The sequence below is a fragment of the Thamnophis elegans genome, chromosome Z (assembly GCF_009769535.1).
Source record: "Thamnophis elegans isolate rThaEle1 chromosome Z, rThaEle1.pri, whole genome shotgun sequence".
In the NCBI taxonomy this organism is placed as follows: Eukaryota; Metazoa; Chordata; class Lepidosauria; order Squamata; family Colubridae; genus Thamnophis; species Thamnophis elegans.
In genome coordinates this window covers 37,455,331-37,480,306 of record NC_045558.1, presented here as the reverse complement: position 1 = coordinate 37,480,306, position 24,976 = coordinate 37,455,331, and the positions used below count along the sequence as shown (strand labels likewise).

General features: G+C 36.2%; 1 protein-coding gene across 2 annotated transcripts; it reads left to right on the top strand.

Annotated features, from left to right (window-relative positions):
- The first annotated feature begins 63 nt into the window (after positions 1–63).
- ANKMY2 (ankyrin repeat and MYND domain containing 2) lies at positions 64–22,499 on the top strand. Of its 2 annotated transcripts, none has more exons than XM_032237564.1 (10): positions 64–457; positions 5,980–6,044; positions 7,271–7,409; positions 8,183–8,281; positions 8,854–9,014; positions 12,912–13,123; positions 13,544–13,679; positions 18,403–18,531; positions 19,938–20,058; positions 20,906–22,121. In XM_032237564.1, exons 1-10 carry the CDS (start codon positions 391–393, stop codon positions 20,920–20,922), a joined length of 1,146 nt encoding a protein of 381 aa, XP_032093455.1. In that variant the 5' UTR covers positions 64–390; the 3' UTR covers positions 20,923–22,121. The 2 variants fall into 2 exon arrangements, with proteins under 2 accessions (XP_032093455.1, XP_032093454.1); XM_032237563.1 differs by having other exon boundaries at positions 65–457; positions 22,029–22,499.
- The last annotated feature ends 2,477 nt before the right edge of the window (positions 22,500–24,976 follow it).

Sequence of the window (24,976 nt, the reverse complement as noted above, 5' to 3'; positions counted from 1 at the left end):
TAGGCAGCACCATTTTAACCATAGAGGAGGTGATTGATCACAGTCAGGACGGGTTGGCCATTTTAGTATATTCTAAATCGCTACTTTTACTTTGTTCCTCGCATACCTATGCGTTGCCGAGCAAGCCTCTCAGTTGTAATGTAAAGAGATGCATTATTACCCTCTGCATGTCAGCCTGCGTTTAAACCTCCCCCTCTCCCCGGCGACAAGGTGGTACAAGCCATGAGGTTGGAGCGCGCGCGGAAAGGCTCTCGTAAAGTGCTCGGAGGAAGCTTCGGAGTTGCCCCAGCTGATCGGCCGCGGTTTCCAGTGCGAACGTGCTCCATTTTATGACTGTTGGCAGGGAGGAGAAAGAGGGGAGGAAAAGGAAGAATACACATAAAATAGGCGATGGCGCTTCCAAAGAGAGGTGACTTGAATGAGGAGGAGAGAGCATTGCTTGAAGTCATCAGCAGCGGTGAGTGGTTTGCAAGACTGCTATCTCAGTTTGCATTCGCTGGGTTGCTTCCTTGTTCAGGCCCAGACGGCAAATAGCTGGAGGCAGCTATTTTTGGTGGCTGCGAAAAATCGATAGGCAAATCTCGTGATTAGGCCCGGTGTCTGTTGTTGTTTTCCGATCGTGAGCGTAGGATTTCACAAGGTGCAGTTTGTTCAAATACGAGATGATGAGAATAATACAGCAGATGAATGGAGAGGTTCTAGTTCAGATCTGTCTGTGTACTGTGTATTGAGCAGTGCTTGCTCGCTACTCAGGTGCCATTAAATCTAGGCCTGGTCATTGTATGACCTTTAGTGGTCTTCCTGGTGTTAAAGGACATTTACTTATAATAGGAGAGTCCATTCTTATTTTAATTTTCCTAAACTTTTTTAATCAGGCAAGCTAATGCTTGCTTTCAGGGGAATATTTTGCTGTAATTTATGAAAAAGAAAGCTGAACTGCTGTGGTCAAAGCAAAGAAACAGCAATCTGATTAATGTAGAGATCTAAATAAAAATATAACATACACTTTTAAATTATTAAATTGGGTTAGTATTGGGCTAAGAACAAAAAATAAATAAAAAACAAAACATTCAAAGCTAGTCCCTCTTAACCATTACAGAACTGCCCAATATTAAATGGAAAAAATTTCCAGATTTTTCATTTTACAAAAAGCCACCAGAGCCACCTAAATTTGGGGATAATGTTGTTCCATAGTGCAGGACTTGTAAAAGAGAAGGTACACCTTCTGGATCCCATTTGATATCATAGTAGAAGTCTGGAAATGTCTGCTTTGTCAAATCTTATTATGGAGCAGTTGTAGATTCTGAGTCGTCATCAAAGAGAGTCCATGTGCAGTGCATTGCAATAGTCCAAACAGAAAGTGAACCAGGAATGAAGGACTGTGAGCAATCCAGGTATAAACATGGTGAGCACACAAGATAGATTTGTGCAAATATACTGCTAGCCACAGTTGCCACCTGCTTTTTTGAGAAAGTCCAAGAGAGTCCAGGAGTACTTCTAAGATGCAAGCAAGATCTATGTCAGGAAGTGCCAATCCATCCTGAACTATTGATGGAAAATTCCATGATATGGTGGGCTGTCCTAAAACTAAAGCCACTCAGTCATTCTAGGATTAAGTCAAAACCTATTCTCCACCCAGCTTCAGAAACTGAGAAAGGAACTTAACAACATAGAAAAAGATAGACAAACTGCCTACCGACAAATGACCTTGCCTAATAGCTTCATGTAGATATTATATATGAGCAGGGGGAGAATTGAGACATGAGGAATTCTGGGAACTACGGCTAGATGTAAATTTCTCCATCATGTATGTTGTTAGTTTTATCTGCTAAACAGTTTCATCTGATGGATCACAGAAGTTGGGCCTTTTCTTTCATGCCACACACTCTTAGAACATTATTCCACTGAGGTAAGATTAGTCACGATTCTACTGACATTTTGGAAATCTCTGGGAACACATAGGACAATTACACTTTATGTAGGCTGTTAGTGTGTTCTCCCATAAGTTTTTATTTTGTATTTATTTATAACAATATTTATTTGTATCTGTTTTAACTGTTTTAATTTATTTATTTTATTTATATACAAAATTTATAGGCTGCCCATCTTACCTTAAGGTTAATTTTGAGTCTTTATTGAACAGTGAACACTCCTCAGTCATCTTTCTGAGATAGGCAAGTATATTAATCTAATAAATAAAGAGAACTACAATGAGATCTTATTCTCTAGTCTCAATCCTCTTATGTTGATTGAAAAAAAATGATTGATTTCATTGAAGGCCATTGATAGAGTTGATGCAGAATGACTGCATCAACTCCATTCCATTGAATAGAAGAAACCATTGCTTTCCCTCTGACACCACTGGATGACATCACCAGATCTTGTTGCTTTAGCAGAGTAAAGAAGATACTCAGAGATTATTCACACCCTGGTCAGTGTCTCTTTGCACTTCTTCCATCAGGCAGAAGACATCAAAGTATAGCCAGCCGAACAAACAGGTTTAAAGATAGTTTCTATCCTTGGACTGTGAGACTTTTAAATACAACAAAATCACTCCACGCACACGCTAGTTTTTTTTTCTTTCTTTTTTCATTTCTGTTATAATTTTGCCCCAGTGAGGTTAAAACCAATTTCGTTGTATTTAAGCGCAATGACAATAAAGATTATACTTATACTTATTCCAGTTCTGCCAGAGATGATCAAGTATGATCAGTGTTGTTTTGGTATTATATCCTTGTCTGAAACCCAAATGAAAAAGTTCCAGGTAGTCTGTTTCTTCCAGAGCCCTCTGAGTCTACCATTTGATCACCTTCTCAATAGCCTTCCCTAAAAAAGGAAAAGTTTAGAGATATAACAAAAATTGTAACACACCATTGGATCCAACATATTTCTTAAGATGGAGATGAACCACTGCCTTTTTTAAAGGATTATAGGATTACCATTGCCTAGACCCAATCTCGTATTGGTCTCTTAGCTTTGATCTCAAAGCTTTGATCTACTGGAAGAAATATAGGTATAATACACAAGAAGCCACATCCATAGCTTCTAGGACTCTCCAATTCTTGAAGACCAAAAGATTCAAACAATTTTCAGAAAATTAAGCCAGATATGCCTCAGTTAACTCCATAGGTTTTCAAGGGCATCCAAGCAGTTGTATCCAGAAGATACCTTAAATAGTCCTTACATTTGTTTCACTGGCCATTTTTATCTAGGAAGGAGTCAGATACATTGAATAGGGCAACTGGCTTCCTATTTGCAGGAATAATAAGAACAGAAAAATAGTTATTGCCACTCTTATGAGAAAAAATAAATTACCTTTAATCATGCTTAGTTGAATTAGCTCCTTGTGGCTTCCAAGTGTCTCTTTTGCTATTTCATCTCCTGGCATTCCTCTATTCAAAGTATGGGTAAAACCTTAGTCAAACTAGACAACAGATTTCAGGAACATCTCAAATTCCCTCTGAAATTCATCAAAATCCAGCATGTGTCTGGAACAGACCAGTCAAATTGATCTTTCCTTTATACAATGGGAATTATTACAAATAACTGTTAAAAAGTGATCTTACATGACAAATGATTGCTAATATTCCCTACCTCCAGATGTCACTGCCACTATCTTGAGACAAAAATCCAGATTCGTTGTAACACGTGACTTTTGCAGTAAATTGTTTCTTCAGGATTCTGATCAGGGCCATGAATTCTTGAACTGTCTTCAATTCTTCACCCAGGGAAAGCAGAGTGTAGAATAAATCTGAGAAGTCCATTAGCAGTTTGGCCAAAACATTAAGCAGCTCAGACGGTGAAACTACTATACAATGGAGTCATGCTGGTACAAAAGTAGCAACCACATTTTAAACCTAAGGGCCATGTTCACTACTCAGGTCCCAACACCTATCCAGGTTTCAGTGATACATCCCAAGCTATCATTCTTACTTGTTATTCAGTCCTGGATGAAACAAGCTTTATTCCAAGCTGATCTATCTAGTGGCAACAGGAATTTGCCATCATTGAAGGTCTTCCCCAGGGCCAAATTGGTATAAAACATGAAGACTGCTTTCCCTAAGAGTGGCTTTCTATGTCCCACCTTATTGCTTGCCTTCCCCAACAATCAGTCTTCACATCTCACATCCTATAACTCCAGCTGGTTGTCTTGTTAATGTCACCACAAAAATCTCACTACAAAAAAGATATTGGCAGATAAAGGACTGAAAAACATAATTTCCCTCTTTATTATTCTCACTTGCAATTAACAGATGGACTGGTGGTGACAGATTGTGTTTCGTCTATATTTTTTATAATAATATATTGTTTTTATAATTACTATGTGACAGCCAGTTCATGCTACCTTTAGTTCATTCACATGATGAGTTTCAAACAATGTGCTTGCTAACTGCATGCTCAAAATTGCATTAAGCTGAACAGGTGGCTGCTTTGTAGAACATGGTATGTCTACTTCAGTCTTTCTAATCAGGTTTACTGCAAGTACATTGGACTGTATTTTCCTTAATGCTCCTAAGGTTTAGATTCATATTTTATCTAAATTCATTGTTAATCTTAGAATTTAAAATGGTGTATCATCCATCAGGTTAGATTGATGCTTCCAACAATGACTCTACTGGGGCAGTAGTCTTATAATAATTATGCTCTCAAATAGAAACATCCCATTTGAAATATTGAAATCTGCAGGGGCCTGCCTTCAAAAATGGTTCAGAATCTTCAACCATAACATTCCCTTATATTAGGAAGCATGATTATATTGTGCCATCTTCTCACTGAAAAAATATAATCTGAGGATCTTCTTTTATTGGCCTTTCCAAATATGGCAATAGAGTTGATATAATAGAGGATTTTTTAAGCAATGATGAAAAATAGAATATCTTTCCAAGAAAAAAATGCTTGCTGCCAGAATTATGGTATTTTTAGCTCCAAATGTGAACTTTGGGAATTCATGTTAGATGTTTGACTTCATATCTTTGCTTTCAACTATTTCAGTTATCAACTACAGGAAGTCTTTGACTTACAAACCACAATTGAGCCCAAAGTTTCTGTTGCTATGTGTTGTTAAGTGCATTTTGCTGCATTTTACGAACTTTCTTGTCACATTTGTTAAGTGAATCACTCCAGTTGTTAAGTGAGTAACATGGCTGCGAAGTGAATCTAGCTTACCCATTACCTTTGCTTGTCGGAAAGCCGCAAAAGGTGATCACATAACCCTAGAACACTGCAACTGTCATAAATATGAGTCAGTTGCCAAGCATTTGAATTTTGATCACATGACCATGGGAATGCTGCAAAGATGTAAGTGTGAAAATGGTCATAAATCACTTTTTCCAGTGTCGTAACTTCAGATGGTCACTAAATAAACTATTGTAAGTCAAGGACTACCTGTATTTAACTATTCTGTTTTTCTTGGTATAGCTCGGCTAAATAAATTTAACGGTAATACATAAAATTGAGAAGTGGTACTAATTCGCCAATTATTTTTATTTGTATAATATATAGAATTAAGAAATATTGGTGAAATTAAAAAATCCCCTTCGTCCCTTTTCATGGTACTGTGAAATTGCCTGATACAAATTTTTAAATACTATCAATATTTAGATTATATGCTTTAATTTTTCTGTCTATAGGAACAGAATGGAAATTAAATTCTTATTCAGAATTAGAATTCCCTTCACTAGGGGATTCTTCTTAGTAAGCATTATTAGATTCTTTTGCATCATTATTTTCAGACTAACTGGTTCTTATAAGCAAATGCCACTTTATACTTTTGTGCACAGAAACCTAGCACTTAATAAGTTGTTTGCATACCAAATGGATCAAAGAATTATATATGAATTGTGAATGTAAATACTTTATAACATTTATGGGGACTTGGAAAAATATATATAAATACATTAAACTATTTGGAAAGAATGCAGGATACAAATATAATACCCATTTTTTTATAATTCCTTCTCATAAACTTTTTCCCTCTAGGAAACAACGAAGAAGCTTCAAGACTCCTTGGCAGCAAAACTGTCCGTGTGAATTGTTTAGATGAGGTAATTGGCAGAATTACATTTTTGATCTGAAACTGATAGGTTTCCTTAAGCCAAATAAAACCTAACAAGAATTTTCGCCACAAATTTAAGATCCAGGAATTAGCAAACTCTGAATTGCATTTAAACTTGAGTAAGAATGATTACTTTAAGATGAGTAGCAGCATTAAGCAATTCCAATGATAGTAAAGTAGTTAGATGAGGTGGAAATGTGTGGTTTTAATATTTTAATATTTTATTGAAAACAAATCATATCATCTTTCAAATGTGATCCTATACATGTTTATTCAAAATAAGCTCTCAATTTGTAGCCATAAAAAGATTACAATGTAATTTCCAAATGCATTCATTCTTTTAAAGATATTTTTTCTTTTATTAATGTTAATCATCTTCTGAAACCATTTTTAAAGCTTCTATCTTTCCAAGCTATAAAGTCCAAATGGCTCTTCAACCTGGTTTTAATTCCAAATATGTATACTTAAATAAAGCTAAGTATATTTATTTTCAATTCATATTTTCAGATGACTTGAAAATGAAATTATCATATTCTTCCATATTTAATGCTTCTGTGCTCATCAGAGCCCAGAGAATTTGATTTAATTCATCCAGCAGCCATATTCTACTAAAAGCAAGTCATTCTAGTAGACCACACCTGCCTTCTGATTCAAATTTGGATCTGATTTTAGGTACACATTTATTATCAGTATTTATTGAAGTTTGAGGAAAGTATTACCACCCCGTAGTTACACATACTTTCCTGGGATGATGGGTCAACTTTGTTGGCACTCTTAAGCTTATGTTCTATTTATTTATTCATACTAGTGCTTCCCATTAAAAATCTCAGACATTTGCAATAAAATTTAAAATAATGAGACAATATGCTAAATCAAGTGGACATAAACAGACACTAAGTGTTACATAAATTTCTAAAAGGGAATAAAAATAGCAATCATGACTTTAAAAATAGAAGAAAAAAATCTTTTCTTTAACAACTTGGTTATATTAAGGCAATGGAGCTAAAATATTTTTGTTAAGCTATAGCAAGATAAATATTATATTGTTATACCGTTCACCTGCATTTTTACTGGGTCAGAGATTCACCACATTTTTACCTTTAGGATTCTAACAATTAATATTTTTTGCTAGTTCACCTAACATAAATCTTGCTATGGTACTACCGTATTAACTAGAAAACAAATGGAACTTATATTTATACCTTCTCTCATTAGCATGGAATGACTCCTCTAATGCACGCAGCATATAAAGGTAAAACTGATATATGCAGACTATTGATGCAACATGGAGCTGATGTAAACTGCAACAATCATGAATATGGATATACTGCCTTAATGTTTGCTGGGCTCTCAGGTAAATAGTGTTTTCTTTTTTAATTTCTTATTTATGTAAAGAAGAAAAAACTTGTTCTTTACTGAGATACTACAAAGGAGTCCCTTAGAAAAGATTTTGTTAGGAAGATTTTATTCTCCATAAATGTGTAAAAATGGTCATCTTCAATTCTATCTGATGACATAATCTCTTAATGAGGCATATATTTTTAAAGATATTTTCTTTTTATTTGTGTTGTCGTGATAGAAAAAACTAGGTGGTAACAGAATTTGAAGAAATCAACGGGATGGGGCATTTTAATTTGGTATAAGACTTTGTAGCTTGATTTAATATAAATAACTGAGTGATGGGTCTTAATCATGTCCACAGAACTGACTGCTTTCTCACCCATATATTAGGATGCTATTTGGTGCAGCGTCCTTTTCTTTTTCTCCTAATTGGAGAACATGCAAAATCAAGTCTTTGGCGTCATAATAAAAATAATGGTGGATGGGAGAGTGAATAGCAGCCAATTAAAGTTCTAGAAAGCAAGAGTTGAAGATACTTGTTTGTTGATACTTTTTTCATCTTTGAAAAGAAAATGGCTATGTTCTATCCCTGCAGATACTTCCAACTGAAGGTACAGTTGGAAAATAAAAGAATTTGAACCTGTGTAATTGATTATGTTAGAAAACCAAGTGTTTGATTTCTTCCTTGTTAGTAGAATGGTTAGTTTTAATATCTATCAGAGGAAACCTATTTCATCGACAGTTTGTGAAAACATTAAAAAGTCTAAATAAAGTTTCTTCATTTAGGCAACAAAGAAATAACCCGGATGGTGTTAGAGGCTGGAGCAGAGATTGATGTCGTCAATTCTGTGGGGAGAACTGCAGCTCAGATGGCTGCTTTTGTGGGTAAGGACAAAGAATGTCTTATCTATTTTTCATTTATTTATTAGATTTATAATCTACTCTTCTGCTTGTCTAAATATTTAAGATATCTTCTGCATTTTCGGTTAAAGAATGGAGCTTGGTTTGTATCATGTGTTAAATTAAATCATTGAAAAAGTATCAAATATTTTGGTAGGAAAAGCATTCTTCGTTTTAGCCTAACATGTCCATACATCATTTTATTTCTCAATCTGTGGTACTTTGATATATAGTTATGAGATATTTCTAGAAATATTAAATCTTTGTATGATTATACTTTTTAGATTGGATTGATACAGCACATTTTACTAAAAAAAACACTGGCCTGAAAAATGGGAATGATTTAAAATTATATCTCAAAAATGAATCTATTTTAGATCCTAGATTTTCTGTACAGAAGAGTTGATTAGAATCTATCAGTTATTAGTAAAATTATTTTCAATGTATTTCTTGGTATTTTTTTCAGCAATCTATGCTTCATCACCAAATCATCAGTTTTAATTGTGAATTAATCATTTACTTTCACTTCATAAAGGGAAATCATTTTCTCTCTCTAGGTCAGCATGATTGTGTAACAGTTATCAACAATTTCTTTCCACGTGAAAAGCTAAACTACTACACAAAACCACAAGGACTGGATAAAGAACCCAAGCTTCCAATTAAGCTAGCTGGACCTCTACATAAGATCATTACAACTACTAATTTGCATCCTGTTAAGGTACAATATGCTCTTATTTGTTAGTTGCCTGCTAATTGGACCTGCAAAAATGAAATGTGACTTACCTAATTTGTATCTTAAGACTGATTTCATATAAGCATTTTTATTATTGTATACTCCAGTCCAAGGGTGGGTTGCTGCCGGTCCCCAGTGGTTCTTGCGAACTGGTTGGTGACCGGACCCGGAAGTAAGCTGCCCTGCCCCTGGTCCTGTACACCCGTCCCGGCCGGACAGTATTTTGTCCCTTCTGTCTCCCTGTTGCTCAGAAAAGCAACTTCGGAAAGGTCCTTTGCTAGCAGGCAGGTTCTAGGATGCCTGCCACCACCAAAGGACCTTCCTGGAGTTTCTGAGCAACGGGGAGACAGAATGGACAAAATACCGTCTGTTTTCCCCGTGCCACGAGGGCAGGAGGAAGACTAGGACAGGGATCTCCTCTCGGATCTAGCCTGGGAGAGAAGCAGCAGAGAAAGGTAAACCAGCATTTATATTTTATTTGCTTTGCTTTCGGCCTGAGCGGGGAAGACACCTTGCCAGAGGCTGCTGGAGAACTCTTTCCGAAGAGGTTTGGGAAAAACACACTCACACACACACACACACACACACACACACACACAGAGAGAGAAGGGAGGGGAAAGATAGATAGGGAGGGAGGGAGAGACACACACAGAGTGAGGGAGAGACAGACACACACACACACACACACACACACACACACAGAGAGAGAAGGGAGGGGAAAGATAGATAGGGAGGGAGGGAGAGACACACACAGAGTGAGGGAGAGACAGACACACACACACACACACACACACACACACACACACACACACACAAAAAGTGACAGATGGGAGAGGGAGGAGAGAGAGACAGCGAGATAGAGACAGACAGACACAGAGAGAAAATGACAGAGACAGAGAGAGAAGGAGGGGGAGAGAGACAGATCCACACAGAGGGAGGGAGACAGACAGAGAGAGAGAGAGAGAGAGACAAAGAAAGACAGAAAGAGAGAAAAAGAAAGGAAGAAAAAAAGAAAGTGGGAGAGAAGAAAGAAAGAAAGAAAGAAAGAAAGAAAGAGAACTTATGACCACAATTGAGCCCAAAATTTTGGTTGCTAAGCAAGAGTGTTGTTAAGTGAGTTTCATCACATTTTCCAAGTTGGCTACTCCCACCCGGTCACATGGCCGACAAGCCACTCCCACCCAGACACATGGCTAGCAAGCCACTTCCACAAAGGAGGCCATACCCACAGAGTAGGTTCCAAACATTTTTGAAACCCACCACTGGTCCAGTCCTTTTTGTAGTGTCTTTGGTGTCTTAATTTTCACATGATACTATATGTATATAAAGTATGTTCCATTTGAAACTCACATTTTCTCTGCTATAGTGTCCTGAAATTTTATAGGCCAGTGTTTTTCAATTTCGCAGCTTTATGATATATTGAGTTTTGTGTTGGAGTTCAGGGGTGCAATTCTCAAAACCACGTGGTTTTGGAATTTTTACAGTTGTGGTCAGAACACATATGGAAGTTTCTAGATTAGGTAGACTCGCGTTCATCTGCTAAAAAAAATCACATTAAAAGAAAATACGTGTCAAGGTAAAGTTTATTTTAGTCATGAAACAGTTCTTTTGAAATTCTTTATTTTCAGCAAGAGGCATCTGCTTACTTTTTATAACAATGCTTACAGGTACCAGATGATTCTTTTAATAGGATTGTTTATTATATTTCTACTTTGCTTCAATCAGGATGAATTACATGATACACTTTAAGTTAAGACCCAGGGTAAGTTTCCAACTAGTTACAACAATGATTAGGACATCAGCCCTGGCACACGACACTAAGGATATAAAAAATAACGATAACCAGAAAATAAACAAGACCTGGAAAGCAGTTTGTCCATTGACACAGTGACAATAACACAATTTTTAAAAGATTCCAGAAAATCAACATGGACAAGGCCAGTGTGATCTCCAAAATACAAAGGAGCCCTGGTGGCACAGTAGTTAAACTGCAGTATTCCCAGAGCCTGGAATTTGATCTTGACAGAACTGAAGGTTGACTCAGTTCTCCACCCTTCTGAAGTTGGTAAAATTAGGACCCAGATTGTTGGGGGCAATATGCTGACATTATAAACCACTCAGAAAGTGCTATAAAGCACTGAAGCAGTATATAAATGCTATTGTTACTGGAATTTCCAGAGAAACAATGCCAAGTAGCCTTAGCAAGAGCCAAGGTGGCGCAGTGGTTAAATGCAGCACTGCAGGCTACTGCTAGATCAGCAGTTCAGCGGTTCAAATCTCACCGGCTCAGGGTTGACTCAGCCTTCCATCCTTCCAAGGTGGGTAAAATGAGGACCCAGATTGTTGGGGGCAATATGCTGACTCTCTGTAAACCGCTTAGAGAGGCCTGAAAGGCCTATGAAGCGGTATATAAGTCTACTGCTATATTGCTATTAGCATGTCAAATTTTTGAGAAGTGAGACATGACACTTCTCTATAACAGTTCTGATTGGATTGATACTGGTTAGAGCAGGCATTCTGAAAAATGTCCAACCTTATATAGGTCAACATTAGCATCTTAAATTCTACTTGGAGACTTACTAGTAGCCATTGCAGCCTGAAAGGTTGATGTTGTATCTTCCAGAATAAGTGCTAGTTTCCAGGTAGACTGTAAGAACAGCCCCAAATGTATTGAAATTGAAATGTATTGAAATACTTAATATGTGTGATAATGCGGGCATTGCTGAAACTAAGTCATTTTGCCCCAGGTATGGCCACAATTTTGCACCGCCATACATGAGCATAGACCCCTCTGGCCATGGCCTCCATGTACCCCTCAGTTGAACTGGAAAAAATATAGCTTTGTGCTTATTGGCTAAACATAAGTAAAGAAAACATTTCACTGGCAAAAACAGACTAAAGTCAGGGCGAAACAGTGAGTAAGAGATTAATAAAGGCAACATTTTATATTATTTTTATCTATGACTTAAAAGGTACAACATGAATAGAAACTAGTATGAATAGTCTTAAAGAGTAGTCTTTGGTAATTCAGATTTAACCCTTTTATGTACATATCAATGCATATACACACAGAGTGTGTATGTGCAGTTCTATTAAACTGCATTTGTGAATGCTTGCTATAAACACTTAATTCAGAAAAGAACTTTATTTCATTTTTCCTTTTTATTCAATGTATTCAGCAGCCTGTAATATTCATGAATGTAAGATAAAGCAATATCACACACAAATAAAAACAATTACAAATTGTAGATAACGGTCACTTGGAAAATACAGTAATTTATGAACAGCACAGCCATTTTATGGGCTCCACATCACCCTGATCCCCAGGCCATCAAGATTGGGATCAGACTGATATTGGAGAAAGGCTCTTTCACAAACAGCAGCAGCAAAAAAAAAAAAAAAATCTCCTGGGTATTAGCAGGTGACACTTTGAAGTGGACAGACTGCAACAAGTCTCTTCTGCCAGATCTGATGATGTGAGTACATGGCACTGGAGGGGAGGGTGTCTCTCAAATAAGCTAACCCTATGCCAAATAGGGCTTTAAAGAGTATCACCAGCAATTTCAATTGGTCCTAGAAGCAAATTGGTAATCAGTACAACTCACGGAGCAGAAAGATAACATACATGTGTAGATTCACGGACAACTGCATCATGCTATTGCATTTTGCACCAACATTAGTTCCAAATAATCTTCAAGATAGTCCCATATCAATGCATAATTTATATATGAAGGATGACTAGGACATGAGTGACCTGCATGTAGAGCCTCCTGTTCCAGGAACAGCACACAAAGAACAGTCATTAGTGCAGAAGAACGCCAATTGTGCATTGGATCTGTCTTGGGAATTAGTACTTAAGGGGTATATAAATATTTTCTATAGGTTGTGTTGCTGGTGAAAGAAAATCCTCTTTTGACAGAAGTTGAAGCAATGCAGAAATGTTACAAAATATTGGATCTGATCTGTGAGAAGTGCATGAAGCAGAGAGAAATGAATGAAGTCCTTGCAATTAAAATGCACTACATTAGCTGCATTTTCAAAAAATGTATTCTTTTCCTCGAGCGGGAAGACAAATTGGATGGATTAATCAAAAGGTATGCTATTTTTTCAGTAGATGGTTCTTTTCAATACAATGTATTATCTGTGCACAAGTACAGATTCTTGTAGTTTTAATGTTAAACTATGAAACTGGAGCTTCTTATTAAGTCATTGGGATGGATGCATATTTGAGACATAACGTAAATGTGCCTTATGTTTCAGTTTTGTATGTTAGCTACAGCTGAAGGAAAAATTACATGGGTATACATAGTATATTCTTTAGAAATTAAAATCCAATCCTATCATCTTTGAAGTAAAAGAATATACTGCTCTCACAAAACTTGTACATTAAATATTTGCATTGCAGGTTTTCTTTATGTTGTGATCTTATGCTACACACATAACATTTGCATGAGTAGGAAGAAAAAAACATGGGCAACGTATGTAACTTCAGCTGTATTCACCTTTAATTTCAGCCTATTAAAAGGCAGAGAGAGAGATGGATTTCCAGTTTATCAAGAGAAGATCATCAGGGAATCTATTCGAAAATTTCCTTACTGTGAAACTACCTTGCTGCAGCAGCTTGTGAGAAACATTTCTCCTGTTGAAATTGTGAGTGTATCTTGATGAACAGTATGTCTGTTCTGTATAGACTGAACATTTAGAATCTATAAGATACTATTTTAGTGTGCGTTATTTACACATGTTCACTGTAACCAAATTTTAATTAATGTGAGGAACTGGGGGGACACAACTTTCTTTCTGCAAATTTGGTTCTTTGGGTGGTTATCTCAAAGTGTTCTGTACATGCTTCCTCATGTTTTTTTCAGAAATTATCTTTTGCCTTAGCTCAGCTCTTGCTGATTTTTTAAGTTTCTAAGACTCGCATAGCAGTCATGAAAACCTAAGGTACCAGGTATTATGGATTCTTTTAGTGTCATTAGCTAAACATTTGGAGGCAAAACAACTAGCACTTAGCACAAACATGAATCAATCTGACACTGACTGCAGAGGGGTGGGGAAGCTATCTAAGCAGATGCTTCAGTGCATCAGTTAAAAGTTATCTAATCCAGGATAACTGATTTGAACACAATCAGGCAACAAGACAGAAGCAGCAACTGTGCTTCCAAGCTTATTCTGCTTTGTCCTTCTCTTTCCTTTCCAATTAACATAGGGAGGAAATATGGAATCATGTTTTACAAATTCTTACAGGTCTGATACAAGGCAGTGACTAGCAGCAGTCTAGAAAAGAATGGCAGCAGCACTCTACAGAAAGAACAACAGGCTTAGCACAATATATTTTCTTAATAAAACATAATAGAAAAAAGATGAGCACTGACTTGCTGGTTGGTAGGAAGAAGCCAATTTCAAGTAATTAATCAAAGATATAGTTGCTCTAAATGTTTACAAGGCAAAAACCTTTTGGAAATTTCTGGCAGTTTAGCTGATTGGTTCAGCAGTGACATAATCTAGGAATTAGCATGGATACCAAACCCTCAATCCTTCCAACAGATTGTTTCCTGATTTAGACATCTGCAGGATAACACATAATGTTGCAAATCATGTCAATATTCACTGCCAGAAACATATATCTGGATGCTTTTAGGACTGATTGGCTGATGAATCTTCTGTGTACCTTTTCCTTAAAATAATTTCCAAGATAGACATTCTGACTATCAGAATTCATAGTTATTCTGGTGATACATGATTGCCCTTGGTTTCCAGTTTGTCCAGATTAAGCAGTATGGATTTGGCAAACACTACGCAGGAAAGAGTACTGATTCATAGACAGGTTATATGGTCTCAGCCAAACCTTCACAGTAGAATGCAAGTTATTCATCAGTGGGTCTGCTTTCTTGAACAACCTTGTCTTAGAAATCTTCCATTAATCGCTTCCGTTAATTTACGTATAACATTAGTTGAAAGAGGTTTTGGCTTGACGTGCCAACGAAAATCAAAATTCATCAGACAAATTCTTCACTTTCCTGCCTTTTGTTTTGGCAAGTTGGATTAGAGGCCTGAGAATCAGTGCATACCATTAAGCAACAGACATCCATTTTAAATAACATTTGAAGATCTGTAGGGAAAATATAATTTTTCTTTTCCATTCTCTTTTTAAATAGTTTCTCAAGAGTAAAATTACCCAATCTAGTTAGATTGTATAGATTTCTTAAATGAAAACTGTGTTAGTCCTTTCAGTGAGATCAGATTTTATAAATTTTGCCCTAAATAATATCAATATCTTCAGGATACCTGGTGTTAACGTAGTTAACAGGTCAGGTACTTAAAAAAAAACAAGAGGAAAAAAATAGTACAGAAATTTTTCGAGAATTTGTACAGCAAAGAAAATATATTACAAGACAGTATCAAACAATACTTAAATACAAGGAATCTACATGAAATTGAAATAGAGAGAAGAGAAATGCTAAACAAAAAAATCACAGTGATAGAATTAAAGGAAGCATTGAAGAGACAAAAAAATAATAAAACACCGGGCGGTATAGCTGTAGAATTTTATAAAGCTATGCAAGAGCAGACAGAAACAGTGATTTTAGACTTATTTAATGAAGCACTTATAGAAGCAAAGTTACCAAAATCATGGAGGGAAGCATATATAGCATTGATACCCAAAGACGATTCGGACCATGAACAAATAAAAAATACAGACCAATTTCTTTACTAGATGTAAATTATAAAATCTTTACATCAATAATGGCAGAGCGAATTTTAAAAAAATTAAATGAAATTATCCACACAGATCAAAACGACTTCTTACCAAAACATCAATTAAAAAACTATGAGGATAATTATAAATACACTAGAATATTATGAAGAGAATCCGGGAAAACAAGTTGCACTGGTCTTCTTAGATGCCCAAGAGGCCTTTGATAACTTATAATCACACAGTTAAAAATGATGAGATTTGGAGAAAAATTTATAAAAATGATAGAATCAATTTATTCAGCCCAGACAGCAAAAATAATAATAAATAGTGACACTACAGAAGAAGTTAAGATATGGAAAGGAGTGAGGCAGGGTTGTCCATTATCACCTTTATTTATACTATCACTGGAAGTTCTACTAACAGAAATTAGAAACAATCAAGAAATAAATAAAAAATTTAAAAAGAGGAATATAAAACACAGGCATTTGCAGACAATATGGTATTCATATTAGAGGATCCATTAAAATCAAGAATTAAATTAATCTAAAAAAAAGAGGAATTTGGTAAGATAGCGGGACTTAAAATTAATAAGAACAAAACAAAGATCATTATGAAGAATTTTACTAAAAAACAAGTCAAGAATTAAACATGGGAATGCAAATAGCAAAAAAAGTAAAGTATCTAGGAATTTGGCTGACAGGGAAATGCTCAACAATTAAAGAATATAATTATGTTAACAAGATTCAGAAAATTAAGAAAGATCTGGAAAATTGGAGGAAACTACAAATATCCTTAATGGGAAGAATTGCCATCATTAAAATGAATATACTACCAACAATTTTATTTTTATTTCAAGTGATGCTGATTAGCCTAGGAAAATTTTTTTCATAGATTTAAATAAATTAATTGCAGTTTATTTGGTCAGGGAAAAAAACCACGAATTAAATTAACATTGTTACAAGACAGTAGAGAAAGAGGAGGATTTGGACTTCCTGATTGAGAGAGCTTTATTACCAAGCAGCAGCTGTCACCTGGATAAAGGACTGGATCAATTTAAAAAACAGAAGATTATTAACAATAGAAGGTTATAATTTGGAATTGGGTTGGCACGCCTTTATCTGGGATGGGAAAGACAAGATTCATAGCTATTTCCAAAAATATTTAATTAGAAAAGCTCTACTACAAACATGGTTAAAAATCAAAACAAAACATTATAATAAAATCCCAACCTGGCTATCCACCGTGGAAGCTCTGATATACCCGAATGTATTGGACATAAACAAGGTAATAAGATATAAAGACATATTAGACAACCAAGAAAGGCTAAAAATAAGGCAAGAACTGAAATACGAGGGAATAGATAATATAGGTTGGTGGCCCTATTTACAAATACAGGCAATAAAAAAATTTTATAGGAAAAGAGACGGATTCGATAAGGAGCCGCAAGAGCTGGATAAAATTTTACAGGGAACCGAAGTAAAATTGATTTAAAAAAATATCACTAATTAAAATTAAAATGGAAGAAGAAACTGAAAGAAATGATGATAACATGGGCGATAAATTTTGGGTATAGTATAGAATTGGCGGAATGGGGAAAAAATTGGGAAATAAACTACAAATTAACGATGGCAATGGCTTATAGAGAGAACATGTACAAGATGTTTTACAGATGGCACCTTCCACCAGTGAGAATTGCAAAAATGTTCCCGGAGTGTTCACCTATCTGCGGGAAATGCAACAAACAACATGGAACATACTACCATATGTGGTGGACATGCACAGCTGTAAAAAAGTATTGGAAAAAAATAAAAGATTGGCTAGAGGAGATTACTACACATCAAATTGCACTAAAACCCGAATTATTTTTGTTAGGGATTATAAAAGGAAATTATGAAAAAAATATTAAATACTTAATTTTACATATCATTACAGCAGCGAGAATTATATTCAGACAAACTGGAAAAATAATTATATACCAACAGAAAAAAATGTAATTAAAAAAATATTGGAATGTGCAAAGATGAATAGGCTCACAAAAGAACTAAAAGAGAAAGACGAATCTGAATACTGCTCCGTATGGGATTTATTGTACAATTGGCTAGAGGAAAGGTGGGGAAAAGCAGGAAAGCAAAAAAGAAAGGAAGAAAGATCAACAAAACAATAGACAACTACAAAACTGGAAAAGGATTAAAAGATTGAAATAAGAGATAGACTATAGCAAATAAATATTACACAAAATGATGTAAATGTAATAAAAACTGCTACACATAAAATATATAGAATATTACATATAGAATGAAAAAAAATGTATGAAATAATGTAAATGCACAAATATATAGTCATAGTTATAAAAGATTTAATATATACTTTACAAAATGATATAAATGTAATAAAAACTGCTATACATAGAACATATAGAATATTATAGAGAATGAAAAAAATGTATGAAAAAATGTAAATGTACAAATATATGAAGTCATAGTTAAAAAAGATTTATAGATAAAACAGACACAACAGATAGGTAAAAAATGTAATGTGTTGCAAAAATGTGAAGTTTGTAGAAACAAAATAAAATTTATATTAAAAAAAATTAGAGCATAGAGCCCTTTGGACTTGGACTTGAGATTGTTGTTAAGAAAAACTGCTATTTCACTCCCTTTGCCTTTCCAGGGTTCTGATCCCACAGCATTTTCTGTACTTACACAAGCTATTACTGGCCAAATAGGCTTTATAGATGCTGAATTTTGTACAACGTGTGGGGAAAAAGGAGCAAACAAAAGATGTTCCACGTGCAAAATGGTAAGAGGATTCAGATAAACTAATAAACTTATCCTCCATTTCTTACGGTATATAAATAACTGGCACACCATTCCCCCTTAGGTTAAGCATCATGCCTATCACAAATGTACAGTATACATCACATGATAAAAAGAGCTCACCACTCCGTACTTTGTGATCCTTAGAAGCAATTCATGTTTCTGCCATATCTATACACTAATTCATACTACTTTTCCTTCACACTTTCTATTTCTCTTCAAGATTTTCACAACTGTATTACTTAGTTTTCTTCTTGACCTGTTCACTTCTCCTTAATGTATGTTTTATAATTCAGGCATCATTCAATCTGTGTGCAATGTTAACACATTTCATACTGGTAGCTCATCAGGTCATTCTTGCCCTCTTTCATTTATCACACACACTTTATAATCTTCCACATTGCATTCAGCTTTTGTTTTTCTTGACATATCCAGTTCCCACTTCCATATATCAATGGACAAAAACCTATTCTCACAAATTATTATTTTTGCTTCTTTCAGCTAAGGTTTTTCCCATTATCTTCCTACCATCACGTGTATGTTCATTCTTTTTTATTTTCCCATCCTTTGTAATTATTTACCAAATAAAATTAATTACAACTGAGTGACAACTCATTTGTATACATTTATGGTACTGTATCTCAATCTTCAAAACTAATTTTTAACTTTTAAAATGAAAACAACAAAACATCTTCTCAATATTAGAATTTTCAAGTGTGTGTGCAAACAAAAGGCAAATCTCAGTTCCATTTTTGTGTTATTGTAAAAGCATACTTCTGGAACTTAGGTACTGTACTTTTTTGAGTATAAGATGCACTCCCCCCCCCCAAAAGAAGTGGAAACATTGGTGCATCTTATACATCAAATACAGCCATTTTTGGCCTTGAGAAACCCCACTCTATGCATCCCATCTTTGCCAAAAACAGGTTTGTTTTTTGCAAAAATGGGGTGTGTAGAGGGTTTGGAAGGCCTGCAGTGTGCTCCTAGGGGTTCGGGAGGGCAAAAATGTGATGCGTGGGGGTGGGTGGGGTGGGAAGCAAAAAATGGGCCCATTTTTCGCAAAAATGGCGTTTTTGCCCTTCCCAGCCCTCAGGAACGCAGGCCTCCCAAACCCTCTGTGTATCCCATTTTTGGTCTACCAAACCCCACAGGAGTGCCATTTTTGCTGTCCCCAGCCACCTGGAGCACTCTGTAGGCCTCCCAAACCATTTGCACATCCTGTTTTTTTGAAAAACGGGTCCCTTTTGGCTTCCCAAACTTCCCAAGAGCACTCTGCAGGGTCTCTAAAACCTTCTGCATGCCCCATTTTTGTGAAAAACGGGCCCATTTTCACATCCCACACACACACACATCAAATCAAAATGGTAATATATTTTTATTGATTTTCAGGTTATTTACTGTGATCAGACTTGCCAGAAAATGCACTGGTTTACACACAAGAAATCATGCAGCATGCTAAAGAAGATTTATGAGAAGCAGACGGTAGAAGCAGCTAAAGAAAAAAATAAAGGTTGAGATGCCTTGTTATTTCAAGAGGATTTAGGAATATGTCCTTTATAATGGGAAATATCTTCAAAACAAATTAGTAACTAAAACAGATGCTGGTTATGTTTCAAAATAACAGGACATGACAATCTTTGCACTAGTGAACTACTATTATATTTTATCTTTGTCAAAATTCATCCATTTCCCTGCTATATTCAAACAGATTATTCTGAGACAGCATTTTATACTGTGGTTATGCGATAGCAGTTTTTTGATGAAATGTTTTCAGATAGACCTAATCTTTCTCAATTTTAAAATCTTTTTCTTGGCATTTAATTTTCACCTGAAAATTTGATTTTTGGCAAGTGTAAATATTTGTTGGTACAAATAGTCTTCAGGTTACAACAAATTTGTTTAGTGTCCATGCAGTTTCAATAGCACTGGAAAAATAAACTTATAACCAAGATACAATTTAAAATTATGGATCAAAATTATAGCAGACCAAAAGATTCTTATGACCTGATATCTCTCTCCCCCCCCCATGTTCATATGATTAGATTTTGGGTGCTTGACAACCAGCCTGCATTTTTGGCCATTTGCTGTATCCCACGATCATATGACTAGGATTCATGTTTTTGCTAAAGGGATTACAAGAAGAGACTAAGCAGACACACAGTGGAGGATAAACATCTGAAGCAACACCCTAGCATTGGCATTGCAATGGTGCATGATGAACAGACTGTGTGACTTTTTACTCCCTTGTAATCAAGTTATATCCAAGTTCTCCAGTTTTTCCTCTCTTGTGATTGGGGTATATCAGGTACAGGAAACATTGCCAAAATCTGTTTTCTTCTTTTCTCTCCATTTCACAGAGCAGAAAACTCTCTAGAGAGATGATACAAAAGTAAGGCAATGCCTTCCAGCCAGGGATCCCCTTCCTGTGCCAGCTGTCCAAGCTTCCTTGCAACTCAGTGCTCTGTTGGGGGATTGTTGGCCGTTTCCCGTGTTCTGCCAAATCAGGCAGAGAAGCAGCTCCATGTCTGCTCACCAAGTTCTGACCTCTTCTTTTGATCAAACTTTTCTTCACAACAAAGCAGCTGCCATCACAAGGCACCATTTTTTTTGCCACGACCAATTAATTTCCCCCCACATATCCTTCCCCAATAAAACAGAAAAAGCCAGCTGAAGTCCCAAGTTGATGTGATCTAAGCCAGCAAGTCAAACTGCCTATGGACACCTTTTCTTTGCAAGCACTCCAGGGCAGAGACTTCATAGTGCACAGCTCAGAATGTCAAATGGAGCCAAGAAGGCTCTCCTTTGGGTTGCTTCAAGTCAAAGAACAATGGGTGGTAGATACACAAGAGATATCATGGATCTTTCCACGATAGACACCCAGTCACATATATGGTAAAACAGGAACAGAGAACAAGGGAACTGTCTCAGCTCTCCACACAGGCAACTCAGGCAAAAGGAACCTTGTTGACACCCTATCTCTTAGCACTTCCCCCTTTCGGTACCCATATTGGATTAGTGATGCTCACCCAGATAGCAGGAAAACCTTTTTCTCTTGTGGATCCTCTTCCATCAAAATGTTGAGAAATTGAGTCATGACAACAGGACTTTTTTGTTTGTTTGAAATGTTTTGCTACTAATCAGGTAGCTTCTTCAGTCTGACCAAGCTAGTTAGTCTATTCACATTAGAAAAAAAATGAAACAACCTTGGAGGGCATATATGGGGTTCCCTTAAACAAGCTCCTTAGACTGAAAAAGCTAGATATTTTGTGCAGAAATGATACTTTTACTATTAAAAATATTTACACATATGGTGTCACATTTTGGTTAAGTTTCTACTTTTAATTTATTTTCAAATTAACAGAAAAAGTAGTTTCCTGTATTAGTTGGAATTCAAGCAAGAGGGTGTCAGTTTTCTATATTACTTATCAAAATGTACATGATTCTATGTTTTTACTTGACACATGGTTGTTTTCACTTTAGAAGCAGCACAAACTGCAGAATCTATTTTAACAAGTGAAGAACAGTTATCTGAACCTGAAACTCATAAAGACATGGAAACAAAAAGTACTGGAGACCAACGTGAAATGATTCCCAGCATAAAAATGACTGTGTCATCTCCAGCAGTTTGTAACTTTCTTGAAGAGGAAACTACTTCAGAAAACATTGTTAGTGAAAAGGTTCAAGAATCTGAAGAATAAACAGAACTTTTTAAAGAATGTCATCTGGATCACAGTCTGTAGATTGGTTTTCACAATATGCTAAGTGCTCAATGATATACTGCATTTTAATTTTTATATCGAGCATAACTCACAGAATTGTAAATTGTAATAAAGAACTTAAATAGCTGGTTAAAATCAGAAACCCATCTGTTTTTGTTCCTGTATACCTTAGGTATGTTTTTTACAAAAGTTTAAAATAAATTCATGTTGCAGTACAAAAAAGCTTTCTACTTAATTCAAGCCTCTTTAATTAAGTTACTACCATAGTGATATCTGAAATATAAACAGAGGTAGTCATCGACTTATGACTTGTTGCTTAGTGATTATTTGAAATTATGGTGGACCCTTCCCCAAAGTTATTAAAACTTCTGTTTCAAAGTTGCACCTGCTGCAAGACCTACACAGTCATTTGTTCTTATGACCAATCATAGGGACACTGCACCAACACTTCTGCCTATCTCCCCTGCACCTAGGCTCCACATGCCTTGGGCCCGCTTTCTACCCACAGGGCCCAACAGCCTCACCTTTAAAAGATGTTTGATTAGGGAAGGAGGATAGGTCACTCTGTTCCTGGACCTCATGGTCAGTTATAGCTGCAATCCCATAACTGGCCACCATTTTGAGGATGTAACCTATTGAATTGTGGCCACTCAGAAAACGGCATCCACTTTCATAGTCCAGGAACGAGGACCCCTGTCATTTCCTAATCCTAACTCCAGAGTTTGAAAAATAAATGCACAATGGATGAGGAGGGTATAGATTCTGTTGGGATGGAAACAAGCCCAAGGGCTTCAAGCACTTTATCTTTTTTTTGACACCCCCCCCCCCCCTTATTTTAACTATCTTAAACAAAATATAATATATACAAAAAACATCTCTAACCATAATGGATAATTTCTATTATGGTCATGTCGAGGATTACCTGTACATTAAAATTCCTAGTTGCCTGTTTCTGTTAAACAATATTGCTAATCAATATTGGTTTAATTAACTTTAATTATACATTTTCAGTTATAGAGCTTTTTTCAAAACAATGTTCGCTGAAAAATTACAAATTACAACTTGACTATATTTTAAGTATTAGTGATGCTTCAATAATATAATCAAATTAATATTATGTTATACGTAATCTGGAATAGAGAGGCATGTAACACCTTGAAGCTAGATTTTCTGGGGGAGAAGAATGGGAGAGAGATAAAAGTAAATGAGCTGAATTCCACAAATTTTCTTGAATTATACTTGACTTTCATTATATTCCAAATACTCAGATTGTACTTTTAGGAAAAGTAGAAGCACAGACAGTAGTGCTAAAAGTATTCAGAATGTCAATGTGTTGTCAATTTCTCTCTTTGCGATTGGAATGGAAGTACAAATTATGCAGGACAGCTTTTTATTTAGAAAGAAGCAAATTTAAATATACTACTAGCTATCTAAAGTTTACCTGTTTGTGCAGTGCTTATGCTTCCAATAAGATTCAGGCTTTATGGTGGGTAAGAATCATTCATTTATTATAGGGTGTTTTTTTTACCTGTGCAATAAACTACAGGTAATCCTCACTTAATGACCACTCATTCAGGGACCGTTCAAAGTTTCAATGATGCTGAACAAATGATATTTGTAGCCATTGCAATGCCCTCATAGACACTTTAGCAAAATTCGAGTAATTGCCCTTTAACTCCACCTGCCTATCTCCTACCATCTTTGCCCTTTTAGTCACCCTGTACCCCCATGGCCCCTGCCACCTGCATTTTGCTGTCCTCAACTGACCTTCACTGGTCTTTTCCTACTGATGCTGTTAGCAAGGCATGCCCACCCCAACCTTTCATAAGATGGCTACAGGCCAGTGAAGCCTTCTTCCCAAAGCCTCGGGAAGGCTTTTTGAGGCTTCAGAAAGACTGCATACAGTTTTAGGAAGAAGGTGTCAGGAAGGGCTGGACCATGCAAACTTGGCAGCAGTAGGACAAAGACAGTAAAAGTCAGCAGGGACATCGGGGGTCAAGGCAAAATGCAGGGAAATCAAAGGGCAGAAATGGGAGTAGATAGATGGGTTTGGATTGCTGAACAGGAGGCAAGCATAGCAAGATAAGATAAATATGAATCTGCCGATCAGCCACCACTGGAGCTACTGAAACTGCTGTTGATAAAACAGTACAGTCATGTGAAATTTTACTTAATGACTGCATTGTTTAGCAATATGAATTCCACTCCAAGTTAAGTGGATTAAACAAAGACTACCTGTATACAGTTTCTGAAAATCCATATCTGCATATTAATCAAGGATAGTTGAGCTCCGCTACGAAACTATGTGATCAGGCTTGATAAATCGACACATACAGCTTTAAAATTATTGAGTAGTTACGATCGGCCTCTCCTCTCCCTCAGGCTTGCCCCACAGAAGCCTCTCCTAGCCCCTCCTCTCCTTCAGGCTTACCCCACAGATCTCTCCTATCTTATCCTCTTCTCTCCCTCAAGCTGGCCCCATTGATCTTCTCCATAGCATGAGTGTTTTTCAGATGGGGAGTAGAATGTCTAAACTCCCAGCCCACAGGCCAGATGAGTCATGCGCTGGCCATGCCCACACCCAAGTGGCACTTGGAATAGAGTTCTTTTCAGGTGGGGAGAGGGAGTAGAACATCTAACTCCTTAACATCAGAGCATGTTAATAATAATATAAGAAATACTAATGATCTGATGGTCATTTAGAAAAAT

What these genes read in the sequence shown, in the direction of transcription:
- ANKMY2 (XM_032237563.1), top strand. Translation starts at nt 391, where the DNA reads ATGGCGCTTCCAAAGAGAGGTGACTTGAATGAGGAGGAGAGAGCATTG. An exon ending in GATGTTCCACGTGCAAAATG is followed by an intron (nt 18,532 to 19,937) that starts GTAAGAGGATTC and finishes ATTGATTTTCAG; the next exon opens with GTTATTTACTGTGATCAGAC. An exon ending in AGCTAAAGAAAAAAATAAAG is followed by an intron (nt 20,059 to 22,028) that starts GTTGAGATGCCT and finishes TTTTCACTTTAG; the next exon opens with AAGCAGCACAAACTGCAGAA.